This window comes from Saccostrea cucullata, unplaced genomic scaffold (assembly GCF_032062105.1).
Source record: "Saccostrea cucullata isolate Sc308-1 unplaced genomic scaffold, CSIRO_AGI_Scuc_v1 ctg234, whole genome shotgun sequence".
Lineage (NCBI taxonomy): Eukaryota > Metazoa > Mollusca > Bivalvia > Ostreida > Ostreidae > Saccostrea > Saccostrea cuccullata.
This window is the reverse complement of record NW_026931351.1, coordinates 240,194-251,873: the sequence shown is the minus strand read 5'-3', so window position 1 is coordinate 251,873 and position 11,680 is coordinate 240,194. Positions and strand designations below refer to the sequence as shown.

Below are 11,680 nucleotides of genomic sequence, written 5' to 3'. Positions count from 1 at the left end.
AGCATCAATTTTAATTCATTACTACACTTTCTTATTTAAGAAAAATACGGGGCCAGATTTGTATTGAAAACATACCTTGTTCTCAGTATTGTAACGAACAACCATTTTTTAAAACGGCTGTAAATAAGTCGTTAGCCATATTATTTTCTTAAAATTCGATATTCAAACAATATTTCATCATTGAGACAAAATATTACAATTGCATTACATAATAATATATATTACTCAAGTATATATTATGAATCATCGTACATCAATGTTTTCTAGCATAAATATTGACCAAGTTTGACGAAGTAAATCAGACCAATAGGATTGTGAAAATCTGTTTCCGCAGCCAAAACCTGTTGCCAACATTCAATATAGACAACAACTTTACTGTATAATTTATAAGATACAGAATAGGTTCCTTAATTTTCTTTAGACCTTTCAATTAATATCTTTAACTTTAAAGGATATAAAGCGATAAGGAGAGGAAGGAGATACAGAACCATGCTCCTATAAAAATTGTTTTTGGAGAGCAGGTGTAGGTTTTGTGTTTTGTTATGGATATACCATCTTCGGATTCGCATAATATGCAGGGATTTGGAACACCCGTATATTCAGAGGGGGCAAATTTTCATGGAATTGTTTACACAGGATACAACGAATTCCATCATACAGCAATTGACGCTAGTCGACAACCAGACGTAGTTTCACAATACCAGTACTTTGGATATCCATCATTACCGCAGAGTGAGCTTGAGAATGGAGCCTACTGGCCAGCTGGGGACATTGGTATCCATCCTGGGATACAAGCCTACCCTGTTGCCTACACCAGCCACTCTGACTCAGCACAAGGGATTGACTACAGCAATATGTCTACAGGGGGTCAGCAGGTCATCGGGAAAAACGGGAAGCCAAAACGAAAACGAGTCCAGTCTGTTGCCCAACGAAGAGCTGCTAATGTTCGCGAAAGACGGAGAATGTTTCATTTAAACGAGGCTTTTGACGAGTTGCGCAAACGTCTTCCTGCTTTTAACTATGAAAAAAGGTTATCGCGGATAGAAACACTTAGACTGGCTATGACGTATATTTCATTTATGAAGGGTGTTTCAGAAGGCCAGGACCCTCAAAAGATAAAATTAAGACCCTGTAAAACCGAGGAAAGCGAGGCGTATAATTCCATGCACAGAGAAGGAAGCAGTCCTTATTATGGTAACGAATCAATCGAGGACTGATACAGTATTTAGATGCGGGAATGTTTAAATTCAGTGTAAGAATCCCATGATAAAAATTTTGTCGGATGAAAATATATTTTAAGGATTCTACAGTGTGTTTTTTGCATGTTTTTTTATCAGGTGATGAGTTCAGTGAAATTTTATTAACTATTTTCTTGAAAATGTTGACAAACTCACCACGTACTTACATATCAATTCAAGTCAAAAGAACAGATAAAAAATTATACATATATGTATAAACATTTTAAAATGTGAGTGTTATACTTGATGATATTTTTCTCGACATTTTCTTGCACAATTTCATTCATGAATATATCATTGGTGTTTTTTTTTTTAAAAAAACATTGCTATAGAGCCAAAGGGAAGAAAGTGCTTTTATTTTTATTTACATTTGATTTTAAAAATCTCAACTAAATCACCCATGTCTTCCAGTTGTATGATACATTAATCTGTAGTTCAACATTTTAAATTAAAAATTAAAATAATTATGCATTTTTCATGTTTATTTATTTAAACATACCAAAAAATATATTTATCACTAATAGATCTACATATACACGGATTCTAAAGTTCTGAAAAAATTAAACATCGATTTCAAATTTTAAAAAAAATCAACTTTTATGTGATTGTCACACACTAATTATAGGTATATCATTTAGTTTTCTGATTCCCTTGTCTTTTAAAGGAATTACTTCATAAAATCTCACCTTTATAAATATAATTTATAAAATAAAATTTATTTATAAATATGAAAACATCATTTGGGCTTTATATTACTTTATCAACCAGTTAAACAAAACTGATTAACATGAAAGTGCAACAACATACAGTGTATTTGATGACGTATCCAAATTAAAATAAGATATTCAGTTCTGACAATTACGATTAAAGAGCAAGAGCCACTTAAATGTAGGGTCTCCTTTGGCCCTGTGAATTTCTGAAAATTGAACCGTGTTTCTATTGAACATGGTGTAATTTTCTCTCTATTTAATACATTACCATGTCATGAAATGCGTTTTTTTTTATTACGATATCCTGTAAATTTCGCTAAAATTAGCCAAAAGTTGAAGTATTTTTTTCAATAGATGGTTTTCCTATGATATATTTAACCTCGGAGTTATTCCCCTTCGCCGCCATCTTGTAGGGCAAAGCATTGAATTTTCCTCTTTGAGCAACCAATTTAAACAAGCATGCCAGAAATAGATGGGGGAAAATATTTACAATCTTAAAATTATGAATTAATAGAGGCTTTAACAAATGTATATTCATAAGAAACATAGTGTTATCTTTACCTCAGTAACCAGTATAACGAATTGAACTTGGTTGAATAATGAATGGATCTGGGAATGTTGCCCTACAATATGGCTGCCATGGGGAATAACTCTTCTTTAAATCACCTCAATGGAAAACCATCTATATTTCACATAGAACACAACAACTAATCCAAAATGTGCAATCACATAATAAAGAATATGTTTCCAAAGATCATAAAACATGTTTTAATTCTCGGATCGAATGTTGTGCTCATATTTCAATTCTTTGATGAAAGTAGTCTAAGATCCATGTTTTCCGTAAAATTCAAAAAACATTGCATTTTCACAAAGCCTGTTTTCCAATACCTGGATTCTAAAAAAGAATTTTTACAGGAAATAAGAGCTCTGTCTTTACTTTATTTTGACATATGAAATGGAACAGAGAGTGATAGCTTGTTACTCAGTATAGAGATATATATAATATATAGAATTAAAATCCCTTTATTTCAAAGCAAGTTATCTTTAACACATAAAATATAATGGGTTTGGTATAGGTGAACAATAACTTTTTTCACAGGAAAAAATAATTCGATTGCTTTTACAAGAAAATTACTCATTCGTATAATACAAATGTTTAGATTTGAAAATTTAAAAAAAATTAAAACGAGTGGGGCGGAAAATTATTGTTGAACAAATTACCTATTTTTAGCGCATTTGTGTTGTTCTTTTTTAAATCTCGAATCTGAATTAAAGGGAGTAGCTAAGGATCTCTCTGAATATCTTTGTAAGAATCCAACTTTGAAGTTAAAACATTAAGAACAAATGAACTTTTTTTACACAAAAGAATCTTTTTTTTTTTGCAATTTACGTGCATTTTATTTTTAGTCAATATTTATGTTCCGTAAAAGGAGAACATGTTGTTTTTACTCGGTTTCTAATATTACTGTGATTTTAACGTGAATGTAAATTTTAAATGCCGTTAATGTAAGGGGTTTCCAATAACATTCATTTTAACAATATAATGTCATATAGTGTAATATAATGAAGTTGATAAAATTTTAGAACTAAATGACATTTTATACCTATTCTTAAGTTCTTTTGAAAACAGAGTCAATATATTTTACTTACTAGATATATGAAAATAATCACCAGAAAGAGGAAACTTTTCTTGAATTCATTGATATTTGAATGCTTCATAAGAGGCAAACATTTATCCGATTCACAGCACCGGTTTTAAAAATATCATTGTATCTTAATATTTTTTTTAATGGAAAGAAGATAAATAAATGTTTTATATAGTTTTGTAATTTGACCAAAATGACTACAAAGATCATGCCAAAAAAAAACAATTTTAAATCACTGGGATATCTATGATAGCCTTAATTTATTTTAATAATAAGCTAAACGTTTTTTAAACATAAAGAAAAATTACGTTGAAAAAGATACCTGGGATAAATTTTAATCAAGGAGAAAAGAATTTCTTTCTTTCCTGCATTTTTATATATTGTACCAATCTTAGCAAACAGTTAGAGGGTCTTAAGAATATTCGATAGTCTTTTTCATGAATGACTAAGGAGTTAGGACACTTAGTTTTTTTTTCCTTAATTATCATCATTCAGACTGTTTAACTACTTTTAAAACTATCAAAATGAAATTCATCATTTTCTCGTGTTTTCATACTTTTCTAAAATTAATATTAATCTATCCAAGTTGATATGTATATATACTGCTAGATAAAAACGGTAAAATATGAAATATTATATTTTCAAGGTACAATTACTTTGCAATTGATTTTATTCAAAACGTTTTCCTTCTTCAATAGTGAGTCTAGGTAACATTTGGTGGAATATTGATTGAAGTATTTCAGCGGTGTAACATATTGTGATGTATTTATCACTCCTATTTCAGAGTCAGACAAGAAATTTATGACCTGTTTTCGACGTATAGAAATAATCCCGAACAAACTTTCATTAGTTTAATCATTGCATGTTTTAATTAAGGATGACAAAAAAACTTACAAATCTTTCTAATGATAAAACATTGTTAATAATTTTTTTGGAAAAAGTAAAGTCTACTCACTAAAACTCTACTTACTAAACTAGTGCAATAAGGTATACTTGTCTCAGTAAAAGAATGCATAATATATTTTAGAAAAGAAAAAAAACGTGGACGCTTTAATATTTTCTACAATAGTTTATAAAGTGCCATCAGGATAATTCAAATGTTCAAGACGCTGATAATTCAGCAGAAGCTTAAACATTTTATTAAAAAAAAAAGAAACTAAAATTTAATTTGTAAATCATCTGCCACATAACAAATACGCAGCAAATTAAATGCATTCAAAAAATTGGACCTACTTTCATACACAATGGGGTCCAATTCTACAAATCGGCGTTGGCTAGATTTTTTTAAATCTAAAATGTGTTATTTTCCAATTTAGTTTAGTGAAAAAATCTAAACAGTAGGGTTTATTTATGCAAAATTTATATTAATGCAAGAGATATGCAAATTATTAAAGTGTGATAAAAATGTTAAATATTTAATGTTCTCCTTGACAATATCTTCAAAACTGCACGCTTTAAAACATTTTAAGTAAAAAAGAGTAATATCTCTAAGAGAATCAAATTGTAGCTTAATTGATATGCCCAAACGGTCTAGGATTTTATCTGAAGGAATCTTAATTTGTTAAGTTCAAATCACGATGTCACTAGAGCTATGAAAATACAGGTAAAGTTCAACTGCACATGCACTATCTAATGAATAATTATGACTAGGGACAGATAAAATTACTAACATACTATCCATGCTTCAATAACAGACGATGTTTTTTTCAGCTTTTAACTTTATCACCTAGGAGGCATTAACATCCGAGCTATCAATCAATTTTGTTTTAATCAGGCAGTAATTATTCAAACTTTGATTATCAAGCTGTTTTTGACATGCTTAAAATGTAAATTTTGAATTTAACCAAATTTAAAAATTACTGTATTTTTTCTCAATTAAAACTGAAGCTAAATTTAATTGAAGATTATGCTATCTGTAACAGTTGGGATGGTATTGAGCTGTTTCCGTCCAAACTCCCAGATGGTGCAACGGTACATCTCAGGACAAGGAAAATTAAATTGTAACACGTGTTCATAACGGCTCTCTCTCTATCTCTCTCCATACCTCTGTGAGTTTCAATAACATTATATATGTGCACATTACCGAGTATGTATATTGATTTTTAGTAATTTGCAAAAGCTGATATAAATTACCAAATCAATTCCTTATTTTAATTAACTTTATGTCTGTATAATTTTGGGGACTATATTCACTGGATTAGAAATAATTTCTGGTTTCTTCTAAACAAATTACACATTGCATAAAGCAAATGAAAAAATATAGAAAATTCCAATACAGTAATAAACAACCTTAAGTGATTTTTTAAAGTGACATGTGTAAGCACCATTCGGAACCTTGTACCTTTTAGTAGATCGATAAGCAGTATACTTGTCACACTAGATATAGCATTCACACATAAAAAATCAATTGATAACTATAAGTGAGACACATTTTAACTTTCAATTTCCAAGATAATTAACACTGTTCATTGTTTAATTTGTTTATAAGTTGACTACTGAACAATCGTACACAGCATTGTAACTTGGCCATATTGCTTTTCTCCATTTTTTTTTTAAAAAATTTGATTTAATTTTTCCTTCAATTTCAGTTGGTATTAAATGGGTCTCTTCCGTTAGCTACATGAAAGTATTATCTGACCTGAAAATGTGCAAGTTTGCTGATTGAATGAATATTTCTGAAATTATCTTTAAAAAGTAATTCATCTTGGTTGGATTTATTAAAGATATAATCTGCACAAAGATAGTGCAGCAATTTAAAAAGAATGTTAAACAAGTTTAAAAAGCTGTAGATTCTACTCATATTTATTTATTTTCCATCTGGTTCAGCAATGTTTGTTTAGCTTATGCTTAAGAATCTTCAAAAAATTTCATAACAATAGGTAAAGGAAGGAGGAGGCATAAATACACCAATAATATTCCCCACTAAAATGTTTATATCTACATGTACATTTAAAATTTCATAATACCAACATTTATAGGTTATCACAGAAATTGAAATTTCTTATCAAGAGACCTTTTCATATCTTTAATATGTAAGTAAACAATCATACAGAATTTACAGAACTTTATGAAAATCAAACCTAACATAAAACTTTCCTGTGTGAAAGTCTAGATCTGCTCATTTTCTTCCATATCAATATCAGCAGTCATCACTATGTGATTACTTTGTGGAGGGACCGTTTACGTGAGGACTCCATTAGGTGGCGTCTTGGGGGACTCTGAAGACCCAGTTGTATCCGTGGAGGGGTGTGGGGGTCCACCACGTCCCATACATGAGGATTCTTAACATTAATTTTCAGCAGTTCTGCAGCCTCAACATGACCTAATAGTAATATATAACAGTGTGTAGTGTGTACGATATTGGTCTAAATTTATTTATATTATACAGATGTAATCAAATATATTTTTGAAATATCCCTGCTGCGATAACTGCTCTTTACTGGTATAAAATAAAAACCATATGAAAATTTTACTTTCTGTTACAATATAATAAAGGGATTTTTTTAAAAAAAAAAAAGGGGGGTATAAAATCTGTTCTGCACCTCCTACCTGCTGTAATGGCACTGTCAATAGGATAGATTCCAGATTTACTGCATAGGTAAGGATCCGCACCTGAATATTGTAATAATGTCAATTAATGTTTAATCTTTTATCATTCTAACTGTATTCTTCAAATATACTTTATAAAAATAGTTATTTTATAAAGCATACCATGTTTGAGGAGAGTTTTGATGACCGGTATATTTCCTTTGCTGGCCGCGCGATGTAAAGGGGTGTAACCCTTCTGGTTTTGTTTATTCACATCACATCCTGAGCATACCCGAAATTAATTAAAGAAATCAAATGTAAATAAAATGTTGTTCCAATTAAATAAATTAAATACAATAAAACAAGAAATAAAAAGAACTTTTTAAAATTATTTATCATGCGCTGATTTAACTTTAAGATCAGTCCTGTAAGACTTTTACAAATTAAAAAATATATTTTTCCAAATAATGTAATAATTATACCATAAATTATCTCGCTTTTACTATATTTTTTCTTCAACTATAATATTATTAACCTTAATTTATTAACAACTTAGAAAAAGAGTTAAATTTGAGGTGTGGTACTGGGTTGACGTCCCAAATTTTCCGAGTACTTATTTCATGGGATAGTATTGAAATGCATACTGCACCTGACTGTATCAGATCAGAAAGGATTTCTAGTTCCTTTTGGGGGGAGTTAAGGACACCGTAAGTAGCTAAATATAGCGAGGTGTCCCCAGAGGAGGTGGTCACGTTGACATTGGCTCCTAAAATAAAAACTTTTAATGGTCATAATATGCATTATAAATAGCACATGTAGCAATTTACTTGAATTATATACTACAGATATTTATATTTTTTAATGAAATTACTACATGGAATATTTAATGGAAATTTTTCAACATCTTTGACACTAAAATTTACCTCTTTCCAGCATGTACAAAATTAAATTTCTTCTCCCACTAAGACATGCGCACTGTAACGAAAACGCCATAAGAATCACATTTTATAAAGTGATATTTTAGAATTTAAACCCGTATTATACAGACGGGACAAATAAAGAACATGTAGCACTAATCACTGACCAGAAATAGTGAGAGTCCGTTAGTCGGCATAACGTAGTTGACGTCATATCCGTACTGTTCCACCAATTTAACAACAGCTTCTGTATGACCTGGTTCATACGCAGTCTGTTGAGGAAAAAAATCGCTCTTGTACATGTATATATTCTAAATTAAAATTACATATAGTTGTTGAAAAGGCCATCCTTTGTTTATTATAATTTTCCAAACAAAATAAGTACGGCTGTTACTTTCTGTCAGTCTCAAAAGATTTTTGTTTGTGATTTAAAAATCAGACTGAAAGCAGGGATTTTTATGGTCCGCAGAGGGATGAAATAAACCCCCCCCCCCCCTACCCACCCTCCCCGGCGAAATTAAAATTATTTTTATAGTTTTATTTTTTTCTAAAAGATAAAAATAAATCAATGCAGTGAAGTGTACTGTCTATAAATCTGATATTATAAATATCCAAGAATCCGCCTTTTACCCCAAAATTGTTAAACAAAATAACCTATTTATTTTGGTCTTTGTTATACCCCCCGCTTGAAAAGCGGGAGGGTATATAGTAATCGTTAATTCCGTCCGTCCGTCCGTCTGTACGTCCGTCCGTCCGTCCGTCTGTCTGTCCGTCCGTCCGTCTGTTACGCTTTGGGGTACCCATCTCTTATCCGTAATTCCTCTCATACCACTGAATGAAATTTGATGAAACTTTCAAAGAATCTTTATTACATATTGCCATTGTGCACCTCCTATTTTACTTTTTGATCCGACACATATTTTGTTTATGGGAAGCGGGGGGTATTTATTTAGTGAGCTCATCGCTCACAGTACCTTTAGTTTATTTAAATGAGATGAGCCTTTAACAGACTGTTGTTTGTTTTTGAGGCCACTTCTGAGAAAATTTCACTCATACTTTGAGACCCAAATACTTGCCGGTGAAGGACTGCAAATTTAGACCAACACTCGGAATTAAAGGCATTTGAGCATATTGAGATCATTTTCAAGCCAGCACCTACTGCGCATGAGGCAGAAGAGGGACTTCGTTTTATACGTCTCATTGAAGGACCGGTCTTCACGTCTCCGCGATATTTTAGAATTTCAAGAAGAAGAAAAATTATTTGGTTGGAACATCAAGGCCTTGAGATCATGATCTAAAAATAAATCTTGGGCGGACAAAAGAATTTTCAGAAGCAATCTTTTCAAAAGAAAATCGTTTTTTAGTTCAGTGCTTTAAAGTCAAATCTGAGTCACTAATTAACAGAACTAAAATTAATCGAAATAAGAATGAAAAATTGAATTGTTTAAAATGAAACTGAATTTTCTTAGACATCGCCACTAAATGCTAGTAATAGCATTATGTCTTATTTGTTTTAGATTCACAATATCAAGGAAAACAATTGAATTCTGCATGGAAATTGTAATGACTTAATGGACTTTCTTGGATGTTGCACTAACAGATCTTGTGCCATTATAGAAACCATTCTTTTACATAACGCATTCTGTCTTCAAAACACCTTTAAAAATGCTGTGCGAGCATCGTCTCAAGCCATGTTCCGGAGTCCGCTCATCTTTCTCCTTCCCGGCCAGAGTGGGAGAGGATCATACATTTTGCCTTTGTTTATTTATGAGGATGCTTTGCGAGGTACACTGGGCATTGTGCTTTTTATTATCATTCATACTTTTCTTGTGCAAATTGGCGACAGTGACTACATGCCTTGCTACTGTATTTAATTTAATATATAATTATTGATGTGTCATATTATTTATGTATTTTATTTTATTGTATTTTGATGTGTCATATAATATAGACTTTTTTTTTAACATTTCGTACCATTAAAAGTGTATACATGAAATCTTCGCCCCTTTTTATTTACGTCCTTTTCGCCGTACTTAAGCTTGTGACTAAGCAAAATTTAAATAAAGGGCAAAATTATTAGCAAGTATTAACATGATTAAAGGGAGAAAAATAACATGGGGCGAAAATAACCAGGCATTCAGTAAATAAATTCAGATTTCAATTCTTATTTAACAAAAAAATAAAAACAATGCAATTCTGGACATTCCGTTTAACAAATACCTTCGCTAAATCGAACACACTCCAATCATACATCGAGTTTGAGCCAGCGGGAGGGAAAAGGTGATCACGACGATATTTTGACACTGTCGGAGAAAAACAGGTAAATTATTATCTTTTACGTTTATTAAAAATAAGATCATGAATAATAAGTATTATAACTTAATCATAATTAAATTTTAAGTAAAGATTATGAAAATAATACTAAAAAAGTATACAAAAATCATTTTATAAATGATTTAAGCATTTTTTGTACATTTCTTACAAATCCAAGTTCCCATTACCTTTCACGCATGTGAACCAACAAGTCAGTAATGATACTGTGCAAAATATCAGGATGAGTTGCGTTTCCAGTTGTAAAGTAGGCAGGGATTGTAAAACATGATCCAAACTTTTGGTTCCCAGCTCCATAGCTCCATTAAGTGCTTCACTCCCGACTTCGTGGATAACCAATGCATAATGGACAGCTAGAGAGAAAATGTATTGCTTGTCCAAAATCAGTGTTGTCCAATCAGATTCTGAATATAAATTTATCAAAATCACACCAACAAAAATTAGGCCTACAACTACATTATCAAGTAGGCAAGTAGATATTTTTTTTCAGATGAAACATTTTTTCAAATGAAGAGGGGAGGGGGGGGGGTTAGTCCGAAACATATGACGTTTTCTAAGCTTTAAAAAAAAAAAAATTTTGATATTACGTGCCAGGAAAACGTAAAATATCAAACTCGTGAAAAAGTCTGGAAAACGTCAGATATTTCGTCAGATATTTCGCACTGGGGTGGGAGGGTGGGGGGTTAATGACCATCAGCATCTTTTTGATAGGTGACCTAAACCTAGAATGTAACTGATATATATAAAACAGCAAGTGTTGCGACTCCTGGGGGATGAGGGAATTTGGACTTTTGCACATTGATCCAAATATCAACCCCCTTAATTTCTTCCATCGGGAAAGATTATAAATATGAATCCCACCAGCCATCTTCGCTCACTTTTTGAAGCTCTCGACCGCATCTATTTCAGGAAGCTATCTGCAGATTTCAGGAAGAAGATAAATTATTTAGAAATATTAATTACCGTCCTGGTACCCCCTCCCCCTTCTTTAATTACTTCTTCGCCATGTTCAGTTGTGGTGTATGATTTGATACCTGTAACTGCCAGGTTCTTTGATGGATTTCATATTTGTTTCTCACGTATTTTCATTTAATGGATGAAAATACCAACTCCTGTGTCCTTTCTTAAAACATGGTCACTGTGGTTATTCATAAATTTTAGTCATTTCAGATACGCGAGTAACAAAAAATAAGAGTAGAAAATACATTAAATATTAGCCTACCTGTTGAATTTTCCATGTCCTTGTGACAGCAGACGAATCTCAATGTTTTGAAAATGACGTCATCGATCTTATTGAGGAGGAGAATCCT

General features: G+C 31.5%; 2 protein-coding genes across 2 annotated transcripts; one reads left to right on the top strand and one right to left on the bottom strand.

Moving 5' to 3' along the window:
• Window positions 1-394: 394 nt before the first annotated feature.
• On the top strand, window positions 395-1,603 carry LOC134232315 (protein Fer3-like). Its single transcript, XM_062714269.1, has one exon. The coding sequence runs from the start codon at window positions 543-545 to the stop codon at window positions 1,215-1,217; it is 675 nt and encodes a 224-aa protein (XP_062570253.1). The 5' UTR covers window positions 395-542; the 3' UTR covers window positions 1,218-1,603.
• A 4,731-nt stretch (window positions 1,604-6,334) lies between these two features.
• LOC134232295 (poly [ADP-ribose] polymerase tankyrase-2-like) lies at window positions 6,335-11,608 on the bottom strand. The gene is made up of 9 exons (XM_062714249.1): window positions 11,593-11,608; window positions 10,541-10,774; window positions 10,260-10,342; window positions 8,207-8,311; window positions 8,046-8,097; window positions 7,772-7,888; window positions 7,306-7,404; window positions 7,144-7,206; window positions 6,335-6,916 (listed from the first exon to the last, which is right to left on the bottom strand). The coding sequence occupies exons 1-9, from the start codon at window positions 11,606-11,608 to the stop codon at window positions 6,747-6,749; spliced, it is 939 nt and encodes a 312-aa protein (XP_062570233.1). The 3' UTR covers window positions 6,335-6,746.
• Between the last annotated feature and the right edge of the window lie 72 nt (window positions 11,609-11,680).